This window comes from Homalodisca vitripennis, chromosome 4 (genome assembly GCF_021130785.1).
Source record: "Homalodisca vitripennis isolate AUS2020 chromosome 4, UT_GWSS_2.1, whole genome shotgun sequence".
NCBI classification, from domain to species: Eukaryota; Metazoa; Arthropoda; class Insecta; order Hemiptera; family Cicadellidae; genus Homalodisca; species Homalodisca vitripennis.
This window is the reverse complement of record NC_060210.1, coordinates 82,233,191-82,255,512: the sequence shown is the minus strand read 5'-3', so window position 1 is coordinate 82,255,512 and position 22,322 is coordinate 82,233,191. Positions and strand designations below refer to the sequence as shown.

The 22,322-nt window shown below is 30.9% G+C and overlaps 1 protein-coding gene across 1 annotated transcript; it reads right to left on the bottom strand.

The window, feature by feature from the left end:
- Window positions 1-20: 20 nt before the first annotated feature.
- LOC124359643 (ATP-binding cassette sub-family C member 4-like) lies at window positions 21-16,909 on the bottom strand. The gene is made up of 8 exons (XM_046812551.1): window positions 16,789-16,909; window positions 15,410-15,580; window positions 12,552-12,679; window positions 11,746-11,991; window positions 10,753-10,925; window positions 9,662-9,791; window positions 8,874-8,984; window positions 21-1,500 (listed from the first exon to the last, which is right to left on the bottom strand). The coding sequence occupies exons 1-8, from the start codon at window positions 16,820-16,822 to the stop codon at window positions 1,456-1,458; spliced, it is 1,038 nt and encodes a 345-aa protein (XP_046668507.1). The 5' UTR covers window positions 16,823-16,909; the 3' UTR covers window positions 21-1,455.
- Between the last annotated feature and the right edge of the window lie 5,413 nt (window positions 16,910-22,322).

Genomic DNA, 22,322 nt, shown 5'->3' with positions numbered 1-22,322 from the left:
TGTAATAAATTATATTCCTATTAAATGTAAATATTTTCCTTTTTATTTTAGTCTAAGCCTAAAATAAAATTAAAAAAACAGTAAGATTTGGTCTGATTAATATAAGTCTCTCCAACATTTAGTCTTAGCATCATTTGTTCTCGCCATGATTAGAATAATTATTCATCTTCACTCGATCAATTAAGAGTTGATTGAGAAATTCATTTTATCTGATGATCTAACTAATCATATTTTTGTGTAAGAAAATAATGGTGATTAGCTTTATAAAATTATAGTTTGAAATACTGATTTTTATTCAAATTTCTTATATTTGCATAGAACCAGTGTGTCAGCACATCGTGGAAAGTGCATCAGATGAAAGTACTCCTAAAATAAACAATCTATTTAAATAAATGCCTTTATTAATACAATATTAGTCTTGATACTTACAAAACTAATACTTTAAACTAAATATAAATAAAAACATGTATATCTTCAGTAGCAGTTCCAAAATGTTTGTGTGACATTCGTTAATAAGAATTTAAGGTTTTGTGTACTAAAACTCTAAAGAACATTTAAAGGTAAAACAGTGAATACTTATAAGGAAGTAATAAAACGTTATGATGTTTTGAAACAAATAAAAATAGATAACTTGATGACAACTATACTTTTGATCTTCCCCACAATATTCAGTAAAATATCAAATCAAATAAATTGTTTACAATTCTTACACAATATTATTTATTGAATTTATATAAATCAATTTACATAGATAAATTCGGGAAAGGAATCCCTCTATCTTTAAGCAATAAATATATAGACAGGGATTTAATTACAAAAGTAGATGAATAAATCTCAATCAATCAATAAGTAGGATATATGTTTAAACATACAGTATGCAGATTTTATTCATTATAACAATTCAAATACAATATATAATATTAATGACATAGTTCTTATTACTAGTTTATAGAAATGGGAAAACAAAGAATTATTTATAATAAGGAACGTGTTGGTTTCTTTCATTAAATAACTAAGATGTACAATAGATCCCTGGTTATCCAGACCTTCTGATTAGTCAAATCAGCTCTGGCATGATTGCAACATTATATAAATCAGGATGAAACAAGTAAATGCCATCGGTTGAGCTTATTGCGATATGATTTGACATGGTGAGTAAGTATGAACTGCATTGTTAACAGTAATTGCACAAGAGGTAAGTATAACTTACATAATGTATGGCTGCATGTTACAATGCCTGCACACATTAGGGTGGAAATTTGCAAAATAGCTCTGTTTGGTATAGCTGCTTTGTCAGCAGGAGTGACACGTGTACCAACTCAAGATGGTGTGTGGGTTATTTAACTTTGGATTTTCTGGGCTATTTGTCGTCTGGCCTACTATTCGTCACATTAGGTCAGGTAATCTGGACTATTGTTCGTAAAACGGAGCGTATAAATATAGCGTTTTCGACAACTATGAGGATTTTGGTCTTCTTAGAACGGTGCTTTGGTTGTAATTCTGAAAAAGAACAAAAGTCAAATTAATGATCAAGATATAAAACTAAAAACAACAATATTTATTTATATTAAATTGAAATAATATTGAAGAGTTATATGTACTGTGCTAAAAGAACAGGACTAAGTGTCCATTTGATGAAAGCTATCTGTTGGTGTTTAAGTGTGTAGAGTTACACAGCACACCTTCCTTCAGTGATTAATCAAATAGATAGAAAGCAAGAAAAAATACTGGTAAGCTAAATGAAACATATCTGTATATTAGTAAGATGTAAACAGTTACTGTTGACTATGTTTGTTTCTTAAAGAATTTCTATATACTTTAATCCTTTCAATGCCAAGAGCTGATAAGAAAATGTCGACATATTGCATTTTACTTAGCCCATTTTAAAATGGGCTATCTGATTTGTTAAAGCTAGTAAAAGCTATTTTCCAAATATGAGAGAAAACTTTTATGCGATTGCAGATTTTAAATATTTTGCACAAATATACGGGTGAGTCAGAAATATGGTAAAATATTTTAAGACGTGATTGTAGAGCTAAAAATAAGAAAAAAATGTTATAAGAAGGTAGGTCCGGAAACGCTCCATTAGTGAGTAATGGCTGCCGAAAGATTTTGCTTTGTTTTCAGTTCACCTGGTGAAATTAAGTGATTCTGAAATGCTTTGTTCTTACTTTTTAACTCAAATAAGTTGGATATATAAGGGAAATCACCTGAAAAATCAAATAAAACCACTCTAGAGGTTGTAGTGTGAACAGTTTTTGAGAAAAAGTATGAAATTTTCCAAAAATCTAATAACAAAAATACCGCCTTAAATGTTTGATGTCCAATAACATTGTTAAATGACCAATAAACAAATTGTTTTTCCTAAATAAGATTGTAGAGGATTTAATTCTGAAAACAACCATAATAAGCAAAGTTAACTAAATGTGTAAAAACTTTATGAAATTGACTCCTCATGCATTACACTACACAGCGAACTGTTGCTGTTTTATAATAAGGAATGGGTATCTTATTGGTAATAGCTGGTAATAATTAATCATTTAAACAACAGCTGTTCAAACATTTTTAAATAATAAATAATCAGCTGGGCATTTATTATAAGATGACATATATTACCTCATTGTTGAACAAAACAACAAACTGTAAAGATAATGTATGTTTGTGTTAAGTTTTTTAACCAGTTATTTTCATCCATTTTATTAGTGATTTTGTGTTGTGTGTTTCATTTATAAAAAAATGGAAGGTAATAATCATGTGTATTCAAACTCTGAATTAGCAGACATGCATTTAATGTATCGTTTGGGACGCTGCAATAGTACTGCAGCAAGACATTTGTATCAAGAGAACTTTCCTAACCGCAGGTGTCCAAGCGCAAAATTTTTTGCCACTAATCATCAACGCCTATCTGAAACAGGTTCTTTGAAGTCTTCGGAGCATAGTATTGCAGGCATCATGTAGAACTGTTGAATCATTTAGCATTGAATCATTTCAGCATAGTTGGTTCTTAATGAAATTTCTGATCATCCTAAAAAAAGAGCACTAGAGAATTGTCACTACAGTTCAAAGTCAGCCAATCTGGTATTCGGAGAATACTACACGAGTACCAGTACACCCACCCCACTTCCAGCATGTCCAAACTCTTCTGCCACAAGACTACGCTCCCCGTGTTGCTTTTTGTTGATGGCTTCTGGGAAAATGTGCTGATCCAAACTTTTTAAATAAAATTTTGTTTACCGATGAAGCTCACTTTACAAGAACAGCTATCATTAACTTCCATAACAACCACACTTGGGCAGACAGAAAGCCTCATGCTATAAAACCTAATCGCCCACAACATCAGTTTTAAGTAGATGATTACGCTGGAATCTTAGCAGATTATTTAGTCGCGTTCATGCTTCCTCCCAGGGTTAATGGCGTAGTGTACTTGAACTTTTTAAGAGACGAGCTACTTAACCTGTTTGATGATGTACCTCTGAATTTGCGCCAAAACATGTGGTTTATGCATAACGGGGCACCTGCGCACTACTCTCTGGCTGTTCGTGGACACCTAAATGAGAGTTTTACAAATCAATGGATAGGCCGAGGTGGACCAGTTTCATGGCCAGCAAGATCACCGGACTTTAATCCTTTAGACTTTTGCCTTTGGGGACATTTAAAAACATTAGTTTACTCTTCCCCAATAGATACCATTGAAGAACTCCGATTAAACATTTCTAATAGAATAGAAACCATTAAGCAGACACCTAGAGTTTTTGAACGGGTCCGAAACTCAATGAGAAGACGCCTGAACACGTGCATTTTGAACAACGGATGTCATTTTGAGCGTCATCTTTAATCTTCCGGTGAGACTTAAAGCAATTGTAGATATGTTTATTGTATTTAAAAATACAATTTTGAACTAAAAATATGTTTGTTTTTCACCAGCTGTTACCAATCAGATACTCATTCCTTATTATAAAACAGCAAAAGTTCGCTGTGTAGTGTAATACATGAGGAGTCAATTTCATAACGTTTTTACACATTTAGTTAACTTTGCTTATTATGGTTGTTTTCAGAATTAAATTCTCTACAATCTGTATTAGGACAAACAATTTGTTTATTGGTCATTTAACAATGTTATTGGACATCAAACATTTAAGGCGGTATTTTTTTTATTAGATTTTTGGAAAATTTCATACTTTTACTCAAAAAACTGTTCACACTACAACCTCTAGAGTGGTTTTATTTGATTTTTCAGGTGATTTTGCTTATAAATCCACCTTATTTGAGTTAAAAAGTAAAAACAAAGCATTTCAGAATCACTTAATTTCACCAGGTGAACTGAAAACAAAGCAAAATCTTTCGGCAGCCATTACTCACTAATGGAGCGTTTCCGGACCTACCTTCATATAACATTTTTTTCTTATTTTTAGCTGTACAATCACGTCTTAAAATATTTTACCATATTTCTGACTCACCCTGTATAAGAAAAGTCAGTATGACATATACTTACTTTTTTGAAACTTGGTAAGTTGTGCTTGTTGCTATTTACAAAGAGAACAAAAATAAAGTTGCATACCAATGTATTAAGATAAAAATATTATAATTTTTCTTTAACACCACGTAAAAAATTAAATTTGTTGTATGATTTTTTAATTACAAATTTCAACAGATTTTATCATAAAAAAAATATTATAAGCCATATCACACATTTCTCCCAACACATATAACAAAACAAATCCCATTGTGTTTATTTTTGAAAAAGTTGTGAATTATTGTGTGGAACACTACACAAATATCAAATAAAAATCTTAGTTCTAAAAAATATCAAAACAGTCATACAAATACTTATATTTTTGGAATTGTATAGTTTGTTCGTATGTACATAAAGAATAATATAAAAGATGCATCCAATTAAATTAAGATCATAAAACTACAATTTTTGTAATCCAAAGTTTAAAAAACCAAAAATTAAATTTTTAACTGTATTTTATTTATTAAAAAAATTTTAACATGTTTTTTCATTCAAATGCAAGAAACATAATACACACATATTGTTTGTGTTGTAATATTACAAGTTATAGCCTATCACTACATAAACACCAAAAGAGCTTAGCACTGAGAGAGGTGACCTGTAATAAATGCTTGGCATTCACAGCGCTAAATTGTCACAAGTGTTTAAAAAAGGATTAAGCACATTTTTAAAAAACATTTTATGCTGGTAAACTTGTTTCGTTTATCCTCTTTTGTTGCCAAAGTAGGGATCTAAAACAAATCAAACCTGAAACACTTAAAGCAACTTTACCAATAATAATATAAGTTTTGATAATATTTTTCATTACATTTTATTTCGGAACTAAATCATGGACATAAAATATTCTTATATTTGTCCTTGTGATCTGCAATTTTTATACCCATGATTAAAGTTGAACAAAGTTAGCTCCCAAAATTTATCTAAATGATATAATAACGAGTAGTTTAATATTCCAAAAAAGTATTTATCAATGTACAGTATACTACAGTCAATGAAGTTTATTTAAAAATTAATGTATTGTCCTACAATTTCTAGATATACTTGTAGAATATTATTTTGTTAATAATAATAGACATTATATTTTTTTAGTTCTTAATAGCTTAAGAATGAATAAACATACACACAAAGGTTTCCATTAACATATTTAGCATAAAAATTAATCAAAAGTCATGTGTCACAATATCACATTTGTACAATATTTAAAAAATTAGTTAATGCTAGTTTACTGGATGAAAGATGGTAAATGTCAACTATGTCAAAATATAATATTTATTATGTTATACAATATATTCTAGGTTCTCACCCACTCAATATAAGGTAATTGAAAAAATAAATAGCCTATCCACTGAACTGGATTGCGAACTAGCCTGCATTGAACTTGTAGATCTAAACTTAGTTTTAATTAATGTGTACAGAAGTCCAAATGGACACTATGACAATTTTATGGATATAATGGAAAAAGTGTTAAGCCATATTAATCAAAAAAGTGGAAACGCAATTGTGTGCGGAGACTTCAACCTTCACTTTTCGCCTCAAGGCCAGGACAAAGAATGCCGGAAACTTTGTTAACCTTTGCTCCATGTATGGACTTAAAATCACAATAACTGACCCCACTCGACATAACAATTGTTTAGACAATGTTTTTCACTTCCTTTGGGGATCAGTTAAATGTTAGCTTAAGAAACTTCCATGTTAGTGATCACTTAGGTCAACTTTTTTGTGTTAAAAAATGTAGAGTTTAGTTTCAAATTTTAATAGCAACCCTTGTGTAGTCTATAAAAATGTGCCAAATATATTAATGATAAAACCATCAATCTGTTTAAGTATCTGTTAAGTAAGGAAAGCTGGTCTGATGTTTTTATTGACGAAAGTATTAATGAGAATTTTAACAACTTTGTAAATAGTTTTAAATATTATTATGACATAAGTTTTACTAAACATATTAGAATAAACCCTGGAAACACTAAGAAACCCAATAGGCCTACAGGAGGTACACATTGGTACACTCCTGAGCTTGGAGAAATAAAGAATAGGCTAGACTTTCTCTACTCACTATTTAAAAATGGGAGTGAACAGCAAAATTGCAATCTCTTTAGAACTAGTTATAATAGGCTTAAAGCATGTTATAGGAACAAAATAAGAGAAGCCAAAAAGGAGGCAAATATGTTAAAAATAAAGTGTTCAGAAAACCAAACTAAATCATTGTGGAATATTGTAAATAAGTCTAAAGAAGGGTTCAAGTGGTAACTCATAGGTTTGATAATAATGTTTTTTACTCCAGATGAATTTAATAATTATTTTGTAAATGTTTCAAAAGAAATCAAACAGACCCTGACTAGTCAAAATACAACTCATTGTGCTTTAGATTTTTTAGTTCGTAGAGATGTTCCTGAGACTGTAACTTGTTTTAGTTTTAATGATGTCTCTGAAAAATGATGTATTAAATGTAGTTAAACAGTTGTCCAATAAGTCAAGCAAAGATCATTTTGGTTTCTCAAACAGACTGGTAAAAGATACCAATCTGCTGTTACATCACTCCTCTTACTGCTCTAATTAATAAGTGTCTGTCTCAAGGTGAATTTCCTAACATTTTAAAGGTTACTAAGGTGATTCCTGTTTTTAAAAAGGGTAAAAAAAGATCAACTTAACAACTTTAGACCTATTGCAATTGTTCCTGTCTTATCTAAGGTAATAGAAATTATAATCAGCAAACAGCTTATGCATTACATGGAGTTTAACAAGTTAATCTGTAGTTCACAATTTGGTTTTAGAAAAGGTCTTTCTACAGCCAATGCCTTAATAAAATTGGTGGAAACAAATTCTAGGCTGCTTTGAAGAAAAGGAACTTGCTGCGGTCACCTTTTGTGACCTCAGCAAGGCCTTTGACTGTGTGTCTCACGAGCTTTTAGTAAATAAACTTCAGCACTATAAAAATTGAAGGCTCTGCCTTAAAAATTTTCCAAAGTTACCTGAAAAATCGCAAACAATATGTAGTAAGCAACAACAAGGAATCAAGCAGCCTAGATGTAAATTGTGGTGTCCCGCAAGGGTCAGTGCTTGGCCCCATACTTTTCATTATTATGATCAATGATTTGAGTGAATGTGTACCTGCGGATGTCGTCCCTCTATGCTGATGACACTACAATCATAAATAAACAACCTAGTAGCAGTCTAGCATTGGCACATGCTAAATCAAATCAAAATCTCATTCAAAATTGGTTGACTGCTAATGAATTGGTATTAAATACAAATAAAACAGTGACAACCTTTTTTGGCCTTAAAGAAAAACCAGAACAACACACAGAAAATCCAACTTTTTTTTGGGCTTAACCCTTGATCCAACATTATGTTGGCATCAACACATAATTGGTCTCAAAATTAAACTTAGCAGAAGCATTTATGCCTTAAAACGCTTATGTGGTGAATTGGACCAGAACGGGATCCGCACTGCCTATTTTGGTTATTTTCCAATCACATATTACCTATGGTCTTGTTGTATGGGTGGAGCCTCCCATGCCGAAGAGGTATTTATACTACAGAAAAAGGCTATCCGTATCATTGCTGGAGCTGGTAGGCTTGATCACTGTAGGGATATTTTTGTACAGCTCAGGATTCTCACTCTACCTTGTCTGTATATAATGCAATGCTTGTTGTATCTTAGAAAAAATGAAGACCAGAATTATGCTCAGAAATGAAAATCCACTCGTACAATACAAGAAATAGCCATTTAATAAATTTACCTCCACATAGACTTAGCAAAAAGTGAAAAAAACCCTCTGCACATTGCATCTAAATTCATGAATAAATTGCCTATGAAAATGAAAAAAATTAAAAGACTGTTCTTTTAAATCAAAATTATATAATTTCTTGTTAAATAATGCATTTTATTCAATAAGTGAGTTTTTATTGAGTCAATGGACTGACAATGACTTCTTTAACTAGTGAAGTACAATTATAAATTATACTGACCTGCCTATGTATTTGTGTGAAATATCTTGTGGCCAATAAATTATTCTATTCTAAATTATTCTATTCTATTCTATTCAATAATGGTGGTGGTTCAGTAGCAATATAGGAAGAAATTTAGAAAAAATAAGGGGATTTCCATTTAAAAACCACTGTGTATAATTAAGTGAATGTGAACTCTGTGTTTTTCAAAATCATCAGAGAATAAAAATAAATGTAAATGGTTTAAGGGCCCCAAATGCTTGCACATTTAAAACTCAGGCTCATTTACTCATGCTCAATGTTTTACACCACTACTATAAAATGATATCCTGCATATCCTCTTTTGTGTAAAAAGAATATGTAACAAGAACAAATAAAATGTAACTAAAATAAGAATAGCGTAATTACATACCAAGGCTGCAATGTTATGCAATGATTCTGCTGCAGTTCTGCCCAGCTGTTCTACCATTCGGTACAAATAACCATGCTTGTTTTCCAGTAGGATATGAGGATGGTCAAACTCCTGTATTTCACATTCACAATTTCAGAGCATTAAGCAACAACATGATTTATTTTAAACTTCAAACCCAGTGTCCATGAGGAATTTTTAAATGTACATATGCTTTTATGGGTTTTACAAATTCATTTTTAGAATCAGAGTAGTCTTTATTTATTATATTTTGTACAAAGCACAATATGTTAATATGCTACTTAAGCTTATTTACTATATTTCAAATTATTTCAAAAATTACAAAATATTCAGTAGCAATATTCAGTGGTATTTATATAATTCATAAAACTTTTAAATCATTTATAATATTTTTAATATTCATTCGCAACTGAATTTTTCTTTTATGTTACTTTAAAACTGCACAAAACCCTTAAAGTCCAAATTGACGTACTTTGTCTTTTTAAAATTTAAGTACATTTTGGAACACCAATTTCTCAGTACATAAAAATTTTCTGTTGCATGGATTGTTAAAGTGTCAATACTTTTGCTTGTGTAAAATGTGCCACGTCATCTATAAACGCACTAGATTTTCCAAAGAAATTTAATTTAAGCATGTAATTTATAAATACAAGAAACAGGATCCCTGAGGAACTCCGCACTCGATTCTTAGAGGTCCACTAGTGCAGCAGAGGTACACATTCTCTGTTATTTACATTCAATTGCTAAGGGTAAAAGAAGGTTTTACTCACCACTACACAACCATTGCTCATGACCAGAATCTTGTCTGAATCCATGACAGTGTTCAATCTGTGTGCTATTGTCAGTACTGTGCACTCTGCAAACTTTCGTCTGATAGTCTTTTGTATCAGAGCATCAGTCCTATAAAACAGTTTTAGTCACCTCATTTTAATAATATTTTAGTTACTCTATATTTAAAGTATGGTAAATAACATTTACACAGTTTTAAAATAAATTTAAATCTGTATTCAAAACAATAGACTCATGTATACAACAAACAATTAGATGCACTGAACATTTTCAGTACAAGGAGCATTCTTACTAATATTATTACTTTGGAGATATTTCTATGAATAGCGTCGGAATGATTTATATGTATAGTATTGAACAGCTTAAACACATCAGGACCTTACTAAAAACAATGGAAATCTTTCTAGCATCTGGAGTCACCATATTAACAAAGTTCACTGTACTAAACAATGTTTTGTTCAGTATATAAATAAATGCAAAGTTATAAATGTAAGTTAATAAACGATAATACTTATCCAAATTATTTTGAGCACCTGTGACGTGTTTTAAAATTTTTTAACAAAGTTTGAAATCCTTGTAAAATGTATAAAGTTAGTTACTTAGGAGTGTTTCCCCGTGGCGTGGATCAAGAGGAATCTATGTGCCAAATTCAGAGCTCTAGGACCTTTCATCAGGAGCTATCACACAGACAGACAGAAAATGGCTTGATAGTTATGTTCTTACACAGATCAAATTGGTTCCCACTTTCGTATTACATGTGCTTTAAAAATATTTAATATTTTTATTACTGCTTAACCGCTACACTCCCAGTGTCCGGACACTATACAAAACACCAAGAATATTTTACTGGATGTGGGAGTGTTAGGGCTATAAAGTTATCCAGCTAGGGTGGATAAAGTTTGGTACAATTAGAGAAGTAAATTAATATTTATTTTTAAGCATTATAATAACAGTTTTAATTTTTAAGAATACAACCAGAGTTTTAAATTTAGAAAAACCAATTTTATGTATAAGCTACATCAAACTTTGGATTCTTAATTTAAGTGTATTAACAGATCAATGAATAACTTACTGTAGATCTACATTAGCTGTAGCCTCATCCAGAACCAAAATCTTATTGTTACGGACGATGGCTCGGGCCAGGCACATCAGCTGTCGCTGTCCAACACTCAGATTGGCTCCACCCTCTACGATTTTACTGTTTAAACCTTGTGGTAAGTCTTCTATCACTTCTTTCAGTTCAACCTAAATTAAAAACATAGGCAGATGAGAATAGTTGCATCTTTTTTTCTTATGGAGAGAATTAGGAAAGCTCTAGCAATAGATTTAACTGCTAAATTACTACATTTATATTTATATTTTGGGTGGAAATAATGAAATCCTGGAGGAATTATAGAGGCCTTGCTTTAAAAGGATAACCTCAGTTACATGCCGTAGTATTTAAAACATAAAGGATTATAAATTTATATGTTTTGTGATAGTCTCACAAAAAAAAATTAGATAATATCTTAGGCAATTAGACACATTATTAATATAATTTTCAACTTAGTATTAATTGTTATTTGATTTTGTACTTAATGGACTTTATTACTGAATCATTATTACTGAATTTAGAGAATTGTTGATTATATTTGTCACCTCTGCTATAGTACAGTACACTATGTCAAATTGGAATTGTGGTTAGATATTTTGATGTAAACTGTAATTTATCAAAACTGTGATATTTTAAACAAAGCAAATCAAATTTTGAATATTAGTGTAGTTACAAGTGCATACATCTAAAGATGAGACAGCACTGGTCTATGCCTTTTTTTTGTGTAAACGAACAAAATTTTGGCACTTCTACTGGAATAGAGAAGAAATAATAGGTACGAAATACCCTCCTTATAATTAGAGGGACAAGGTTCCTTCATAAAGGCATAAAAATAAATATTTCCTTAATATTGTATTTTTGTAGTAAAATACCAATCAGAATAATCTGTAATCTTACCAAAACTAATGTATTATTAAATAAAAATGTAACAATTAATATGGTTTGAAAATTGTACAATCTTGCAACACATACCTCCTCTAAAGCACTCCATATTGTGTGATCAGAGTATTCATCAAAAGGATCAAGGTTTTTGCGAACATTTCCAGAAAACAACACAGGTTCTTGAGGAATAACAGAGAGTTTGGACCGTAAATCATGGAGTCCAAAATCAGTCACATCAATGCCATCAATGATGATTTTTCCTTTGAATGAATTAAATCGAAATAAAGCAGCAGTTAATGAAGATTTACCTGCTCCAGTGCGGCCAACAACGCCAACCTAAAAATAACTTTATGTATACATATATTTTAAACAGTACCTGTGTTACATCAAACATTTCTTATATTTTAAGAATAATCAAAGAGATATTAAAACATACTTTTAATGATTCTCTATATTATTTTAACCATACATAAAAATATTTAATTTATCAGTGTTAACCACAATGTATTTTCTAAAAATTTGTGTTAGTATTAGGTAAAGTTTATCTTATATGACAGTAGTGGCCCTTTTTGACACAGGATGTTAACTGGACAGATATTATACATAAGTACAACTCATCATTAATTTGTAAAGTTTCCTAAAGGAACACCAATATCTCAAACAAAGCAAAGTAAAATTTACCATGTTTTGGTAGTGTAAAGAAAATCATTTTGTGGTTGTTGAACTTATTACAGAGCTATCTATCTAATCACATCGGATTATGTTGAAATACTCAAATTAATTTAAATGTCCAAATACAATACAATAATTTTATATCAAAGAAAGTTTTATATAGAAAACATTTGTAACACTCTTCAGTATTGTTACCTAGGCACCTCCTTCAAGTCTAATCTTACTTTTTCTCGTGGTTGTATGACAAATGTCACGTCTTTCAAAACAGGTGGCAGGGAAGGATCGTAAGACATGACCACATGGTTGAACTCAACTTCACCTTCAGTCGGCCAATTAGCAGGGGGTTTTTTGTCTGGAAAATAATTAATTGGTTGAATACTAGCTAAATAATAAATAGGACCAGTCAACAGGATTTGTTGGTGTGCTCAGTACGGTCAATAATGTTAGTACAGGTTTGGCTGTTGAATTGCTCAGTGAACAAATTATTCCAGTGAAACTTCTTTAATTTATTATTTATGTGATTTAACTTCTATTTTAAAACGGCTGTTTTTATGATAATCTTACTATTACTAGGAAGATTGTAACACTTTTATTTTTAAACTTTTGATTTATTTTCACATCATTTTGTATCTTATTTTAATAATTATATTGACTATAAACATAACTTTATCTGCCAGCATACAACCTCATAAAATTAATCCACACATGCAAGTCTACATGTCAAATTGTCAAAGATTGAAAAATAGAATGAAAATTTCACTTTAAAAGTCTACACAAATTTAATTTGCCTGCCATAACTTATTGCATTGTGATACTCTCTATAGCTCACCAGAAACATAAAATCCGAATATTGTCTTACTCTAGTCACGTGGCACCAATTTAGAATTCATCAATACTATATTGATCAGATGAAAAATTAATTAACTTTTATCTATGGAGATTTTTTTCCCATTATCAAATTGTTTTATGTTACAAATTTAATATATATTTCTACATTTCCTGAACAAGTAATGTAATACGATAAGAGAAATAAGACACATAACTTAAAGTATCCAGTACATTAACAGCTAATATTTTAAAATGAGTATTAAAGTTCTCAACCAATCAAAAACAAGATGCTGTTAATAGTATCATAGAGGGACAATATTATATAGTTAATATTTAATTCTCAGTGATGTAGAGCACGGTTAAATTTAATGCCTGTTGTCAAGGTATAGATGTTTGATTAAATTACAAATTATGATAATCTCTTGACTATAATGGTTTACATTTAACATTTTAGAGTGTTATTGTTCCTAACATACATAAACAAGGTATAGTCAGAATTTACTTCCTATACTCAAATATGTCCTGTAATATACTACTACTTATACACTTTAAATAAATGGTTAAACTTAATTTGTATTCTGATGATTATAGCTAGAAATAATAAATAACTCCGTATGATACAAATGTGAACTTTAATGATGATAAATTGACATACAGGTTTGAGTTTTGAAACAAGATGGAGGATACAATAATGGTAACTTTTTAAAAATACAGTTCTTAAATTTTAGGGCAGAATGGTCGTGCTGGCTTAATGAAAAAGAAATATTAGGTATTGTTTTTAATAAAAGATATTGTAATTTGAAAAATAATTTTGTTAAATTTTAATTATGTTAATTTTGAATTGTTAGCCAGATCGAATGTTCCTGGGTTTTATGTTCTTCCAATGGATCACTGTTAAATTTAAAAGGAATTTTCTCACCCAATATCTGTCTTCTGCTTCTCTGTATTTCAGTGATAATATAAATTTAATAAATTAACCTTTCTTTTGAACCAAATACTGCTGAATAAATGTAACCAGTTTCTTTATTTAAATAATAATAATCTTGCTTCACTTCTTCTATTTCTATATCCGTTTCTCCTCTCAACTTTTAAACTTCTGCTCTCTTCACTCAACAATCATCCCTGCACACTGTATCACTGACTTAAGTTCACTTTATAACTTTTGAGTTTTATATGTAATAAGGTGAATTTTGATTAATTTTGATATATTTAATTTTGTATTTATTATTGTTTGTATTAAAATTTGAGACAATTTATAATTAATTATTCCTTAATTATTTAATTATTATTACTAATAAATTTCTAAATTAAATTAAAGATTGAAATGAATGTGAGATGGGTGTATGAAATGAGTCATTACAGTCCTGGGATCTTTACAAGTAAATTTTTGTGGATAACTGTAGAAAATTTTAAGAAAATAACAATAACATTAAACGTGTTAAAATTTACTGAAATGGGATATTAAGTTAAAGACACCATGTTTTTAAAACTGTTATAGTTCCAAAATTTTTAGATTTTTGCTGTAACTATGAAACCTAAACCCTCATTGCAAAAATATTTCCAAACTTGTAGAAAATAATAGCTATTTTCATTCATATTTATATTTATGGTATCGATGTAAGGTACACCTTCATGAATCCTGATATATATTTCTCCATCCCAAAAATGACTTATTTTTGTTTTTTTCAAACAGGCAGAACAAGTTGGTGAAGATTAGAAATCATCGTGATATTGAGTTCTTGAGGTAACTCAGTGTTATTTGCTTAGTACTAGGTTTGATGTAAACAAATTTGTTGTGGGGCCTAGGTCAAAAGCTGATGAATCACGTGGCCATCAAGTGAGTGTAAGCTCAGTATGTATATAGATATGATAATAATTGCTAATATATCTATTTATCAAGGACCCAGCAGGGTCCTCTTAAAACTGTGTCATTGTCCATATATATGTCTCAATAGAAAATCCTAGAAACTTGAAACTTCATACACAGGTTCACCTTGGTCCAAGGAAGAACTATTGATATTAGAATTAAAAGGTCAAAGAGTCTATCTGTGCAATAAGTCTTGATATAAAGATTGGATCCTTTGGTACTCCATTGTATCGGTTAAAATCCTACAAGTGTATATACTAATTTAGTTAAATGGAAATTAAAAATAATTAAGTACAATTAACTCACTGATTTGCCTACAGACTAATTTAACTAAACTTTGAATTATGTTAAATTTCTTTCTCTTTTGAAATAAATATAAATTCTAACCTTGTGGTGATTCCAGTGGAGGTTCTTTGTCTACTTGTGTGTACTCAAGTATTCTCTCAACAGAGGTCATGAAGTTCTCCACCTCAGCAGACTGTTTCATACCCCACTGGAACATACCGATGAGACCGACTGTCTGGGTGATGGCAAGACCCACACTGCCTCCCAGCCATGCTGTCACAACCAGACCACAACATTTATATTGTGTAAATATGTACAGTGTTTGTTAGTAGTATTTTACAGCTATTAAGGTGGAAAGCCAAAAAATAATTACAGCAAGAAGTTGGTTAGGCAGACATGTAGAATTTGAATACAAAGGTCTAATGCACTTCAACATGCTTTATCACATACTTCTGAACAAACTTCAGAGTTTTTGAAGGAAAATTACATCAAAGTGGTAGAAATTATGCACTATTTACCTGATTTTTTAAAATAAATAACTATTTGTTAATGTTATCCAAAAACACTTCTGTCTGGTCATCACTTTTTAACAAAATATGTAATTAATAATGTGATTTATATGAGTATTCTAACTTCATTACTAACAGTGGAATGACTGAGTGCTTTCATCAAGTCAAGGGGTATACACAATGAAGGGAATGTTTATGAACATATATGAAGTTAGTTTCTGTCTTAATAATCTTATCAATACATTTGGGATAATTTCTACATGCAACATCAGAATTCTGACTATGTTAAATTAAAATAGACTTTGCAAAAACAAACATTAATATTCTGCAGTACTGTAGAGATAAGAGTGGAATGAACAGTATTACAGTAGAATTAGCAGAGCATATACAACTCTTTTTATGTATTCCATACATTTAAAATCACATTGTTTGTTTTGTGGTAATTCAACTATAATTTGAATTCATTCAAATAAAAACTGATGTGGTTGTTAAGGAACTGCTCTACCAAATCCTTCAGTGGAAATGAAAAATATACTGTTTATTAACAAAAATTAGGTTTTCTACCTTTTTTAGTTGTGTTTTTTTAATCTAAAGAAAAGTTGTTAAAGAATTACCTGAACACATGATGGTATTTAGGGTTTAAAAAGAACTCAACTTGTATTATCATTCTATGGACTATCCTTCAACTACTGCCACATAGTAGACTGAGTCTACTATCCTCAGTCTACTAAGCTGTCTCACTTAATCTTGCTATCTATCTTAATCTTGGTTATTGATCATTAAAATATTTTTATATAATTAAGTTAAATATCATACCAGAATTAACAATTACCGACTTTAGACATTTCAAGTTATAATTAATTTACAATTGAATGTCTTATAAAAGTGATTAACTCTAATTCTCTATATTATTCACTTAATGTTTTCAAAACATCTTAAATTGATGAGAAAATATTTGCTATTGTAACTAACCACTGTCAATGATGAGGAAACTGAAGGTGACCATGGCAATGTAGAGGGAACACACTACATCCAACCAGTAGCCAAATGCTCGAGCAGTGGCAATGAATATGTAGAAGGCCGAAGAATGTAAATCCTGAGACAAAATTTACTTTCATAAATATTAGTTAACAAATATATATATATATATATACAATGGAACCTCAATATATCGAACCCCAAGGGAAAATATAAACTTCAATATATCGAGAATTTTGATATTATGAAGTTTGATACGTCAGTGACTTTTTGAATTTTCTGTGCAGTAACTTGAAATGCAACAATGCTGCAGTCAACTGTAATCCATCAGTGGCAACTCTCTAATTTTGACCAAGCTGCATCTTGCAGTTGGTATTTGATAGCCGTTCAAAGCAGACATCCTCGTGAATTTTCATGAAAATGGAAAAAAAAAGTGAATTTTGTGTGCTGATTAAGCATTACTTTTTACATAAAAATTATCACTGAAACTAAGGAAAAACAATAAATACTACGGGGACTCGGCACCTTCAATTTCAGTGGTTTACAGAGTTCCGTTTTGGTTGTACCAGCACTAGTGATGCCAAACGTTCAGGACGCCCAAAAAAAGTATTGGACGATCAGAGAATGAAAATGTGTGATTTGGCTCATGCTGTATGTATCTCAACTGAACGGGTACATCACATTTTACACGAATATTTGGAGATTAAAAACTCTCAGCAAGATGCGTGCCGCCATACTCATACTCGACCATAAGCGCAACCAATTGACCATTTTTAAAGAGTGTTTAGCAGTGTTCAGCTGTAATCCGGACGAGTTTTGGCGCCGTTTTGTAACTGTGGACGAAACATGGATCCACCACAACACACCAGAGACCAAGGAACAATCGAAACAGTGGATTGCTCGGGGTGAACGTGGACCAAAGAAGACTAAGGTGAGTCTGTTAGCCAACAAGGTCATGGCCACAGTTTTTTGAGATGCACGGGGTGTCATTCACATTGATTATCTTGAAAAGGGTAAAATGATCACCGGCAAATATAGCTGCTTTCCGAGAGATTCAACATTGATTTGAAGCAAAAACGGCCGCATTTGGCGAAGAAGAAAGTGCTGTTCCATCAAGACAATGCATGTGTGCACACTTGTCTATTCATGATGGCAAAAATCCATGAATTGGGCTAAAAAGTGCTGTCCCATCCAGCATATTCTTCAGATTTAGCCCCCTGATTTTGAGAGCCTTGAGAAAACCTATTATTTTGAAGGGAATAAAAATATTTGAAAAATGCTGGACTAAGTGTATCGAAGTGTACCAGGAAGGATACTTCGATGGACGCTGCCTACGCGCAATTGTATGTTGATTTAAACAAGAATATAGAATTTCGTAGAAACAAGCAACTGATTCATTAGCATCGTCGCCTCTAGGACGCGGTCCCAATTAGCGTTTTGAAATGTTGTGTACAGCTGGAAAAAATCTACTCTAGAAAAGTTATATCTAATTTCATTAGGCAGAACGGCACGCCACCTGCCTTTTGTCAATACCAGACTAATCGCTAAAACTGGATGATGGTTATCAACAGGAACCAAAAAATCACTGGACCTTTCCACTGACAAACCTTTAAAATTACTCATGACCAAATCTAAAGTCCTATTATTGATATTCACAATATCATTATACAAACTAAAATTATAAAACTGTAAAAACTCATGAAAATATCTGTATATATCCCCTTCTCTTGAAAATTTAAATTTACTATTTTCAATTAAAGGAAGATTAAAGTCGGCTATAATTAAAATTCTGTCATTAACAAAAAACCTATTTTCTAACGACTGAAAGAATGAGTTGTAAGTGACTAAGCTTGAGTTTGGCGGTATGTATACTGTACATAAATAGAAACTGAAACCGGTGGGGTTAATCAACTTAAGCCACAATACCGAAATAATTTCGTTATCTAAGAATGGCGGAAGTGGCTCGGCGCGCCAGGCACTGTCCCTGACCACGACCAGCAACCCCCGCACACGGTCTGTACTATCACTCCTCCAAACTGACCACTCATCCGTGAATAACTCAGAACTATAAACGGACTCATCAAGCCATGTCTCTGTTAGACTCACTATATCAAACTCTAAACATAAAATATTACTAAAAAATGAGTTCACTTTAGATTTTAACAATTGTCAACAATTCTGGAGAAAATAAGTCACTTGTCATCTGATGATACAGATAAGCATATTTTGCCAAAAACATTATGCTTTTAAACAAAATCATAGTATGTGTACATTCCAGATGAATATTTTGTAATTTGATTGATGCTAAAGACAAGAGAAAGCATAGTTCACTTGTTATGTTAAATAATTCACAGGTATTTGACTCCATCAGCCATAGGATGTTGCTGGCTACAATGCATTTTATGGGTTTGGTAAAATTGTTATCGAGTGGATGAAGTAATATGTTGGAGGAAGAAACCAGTTTACGAAGGTTGATAATGAGACATCTGCCTCTCGAGTAAAGGAGGAAAACTACAGAGAAGTTGTCTTGGACCATTACTGTTACATTTGTACACTTTTGACTTCCCTTTGTATGTCAAATGTTGTATGGGACATATATATGGTGATGACTTCCTGTTATATTTGTCCTATGATCCTTGCTCATGTTAGGATTGCTCATATACATTAGCCTTGAAAACAGTAAATAGTTTGAAGCTTGATTTAGGCAAGTTCACTGTCCTTCACGTCCTCTCACACAATCTAGTTATTGATGGACAGATGTGGGTATCGCTCTTGAATGAGTTTTTGGTAGTGTAAGACCAGGTCAAAATTTTCGCCATCTTGCTTGATAGCAGCCTTACATTCACTGATCATGTCACCCATGCTATACAGCATGTTCTTAGCAGACTGAGAGGCCTGTACAGATTTAGAAGTCTGCTGCCAGAATTCACTAATCTTAGCTCGTGTCATCTATGTTTTTCTCTGTTATTTATTACTGCTATTCTGGATATGGCAATAGCATCTCATGAGGTGGTATAGATTGAATTCAGAAACTTCAAAACTCTTCTATATGATTCATTTCAATTTAAAACAATTTCATCATGTATCCCTTTACCGAGATGCTGTTAAGTTGCTGCTAGTAGAATTCACTTGCAACCTGATTACACGCTGCATAGTCCACAAGGTCCTATCACACAAGAAACACCCACAGTACCTGAGCAAGTGATTGTTGTCTTTGGAGGAGGTCTCGCAATGAAGCGCTTGCCATTGCTGCCTGCTAGAATTGCATAAAATTAAGAAATGAGATCGGGAAGAGGATCTTCTCATATCATGGCCCTAAATTGTCCAATGATATATCTCCTAGCCTCAAACAATGTAGTTGTGGATTATTTAAATTGAAATTTAGGAACTCTTTATTGTTGGCAATTAACTTAGTTAGCTATCAGTTCATAAGATTTTAGATTTTAAGTTTTAGGTTTTTATTACATGAATTTAAAAAAACAATTATATTTTTACTTATTTATTTATAAGTAATTTAAATTTTATTGTATTACAATTTTATGTTTTAATTAATTCATCAGGCCATAGTTGACAAATTGTTCTGAAAACAGTACATATACGAAGAAATGCTCGTAAATAAAGACATTTTTGTTTAATTAAACTGGACTTCTTACCACTTAATGGCATTTTCATACTCATTTGAAAAATACCATTTACCTTTTTCTTCCCTCTAGAGATTGATTTCCTAAAACACACTGGAATTTTCTGTTGGAAAACAATAATTTGTCTTTTTCCTCTTTCATCTTTGTATTTGAGATTTAACACTTTCCCAAACAAAAACATTTTCAAAAAACATTGAAAAACAACCTTTCTTAATAATTGTAGATTTGTCCCATGTTGTTTTAGCGAGGAATCCACATTCTCCCTACTAGTTATGACAATTTATTAAAAATGGGAATTTATAGATACTATGTATTTTAAGGGAAAAGAGAAAAAACAATTTGTTTATTCCGTCTTTTTCATCACCCTGCAATACACTGGCAGTAACAATATGGTTAGTAACTAGTTACTTGTTCCATCCAAGCTTTCTCCAACAGCAATGAATTATTTTGTATTGTTCAATATTGAGTAGTTTATTTCTCGTATTTCAAGTCAACTCTTAAAAAATAAAATTTTGCTATATACAAATAATATATTGTTGGTATAAACTGGAATAAATATGACTTGTATTCAGAATTAGTAACCAGTTCATGTAATTGTAATAATACACTGAACATATTAAGAGGCGACTATACCTCTCAAAAAATCATTAGTTAAAAAGAAAGACTTGTATTTTTGCTACGCAAGATCAAGTGCAGGATTACAGTACATATTATAATACAATTTTTTTATTTATTTTCTATCCTATAGTTTGCAAGATTTATCATTTTAAAGGTTCTACTTGTGCATATACAATAGCTGATAAGGTCTTTATAAAGTTTTTTTAAATCAACTAGTATTTTAATTATAAAATCTTTAATAAAAATAAACTACTGTAACTATAATATCTAGAAAAACAAAAAGAGTTTGAATATATAAATTGAATATTTAATATACCTTTAAAATTTAATTTCTTGCTAAACTGTACAAAAAAGTGAAATCTTAGTCATATACATATACATACATACATATATATTTTTTATTTTGTATTATACCTTATTATACCTTTTTGAAAACGGCAAAAAGCCGAAATATTAAAGGAACTTTATATCAAGAAGTCTAATAATTGATATAACAGAGCAATTCTGCTTTTATACACTCGAAGTGAATATATATATATATATATATATATATATATATATATATATATATATATATATACACACACACAAAGCAAACACTACTAACTGACTCATCATGAAATCTCCAAAAATTCAGAACATACATAGAAATTTGTTCATGTGTCTGGCTAATCTCTTAGGTGCTTGCCAAGGTTTTGAAAATTCAAATTATTTTAGAAGTAGTCAATCATACATTTGGAATCATAATGGGCGAAGCCACAGTGGGCATGTGATAGTGTTTGAATATTGTTTTTAAAGGCTGAATAATTGGGCTTTACTATGGCCACAAGGTAGCTAGCTACTAGTAGTATAGCTGCTTTGTGCAATGATAACTTTGTTGTTTATTTTATCTTAAAAAATATATAGCTGACTCTTAAACACTCACTATTCATATACAACATGTACAACATCCTGTTTAGATTGAAGTATAAAATATATGCCTGTTTCTAATTTACGTTGTTTATAAATATTTTGTATACTCTATAGTTATTAGTGTTAATATAAAACTTGATTCTAAATTCAACATTTAAGTGTAACTAACATTTGTAGGGTCTTATTTGAAAATAATGTCCAGAAGATAACTGAAAAATTCAAGAACGCTCCAAAAGAATATGTAAGTACATTACTGTTGTAAAGAATAAAACTCTATATTCAAAACTTAACAATTGACACTTTATGCAATCACTTTATCCTTAATGTCTAATCTATAAGATTTGATAATAAATGTTA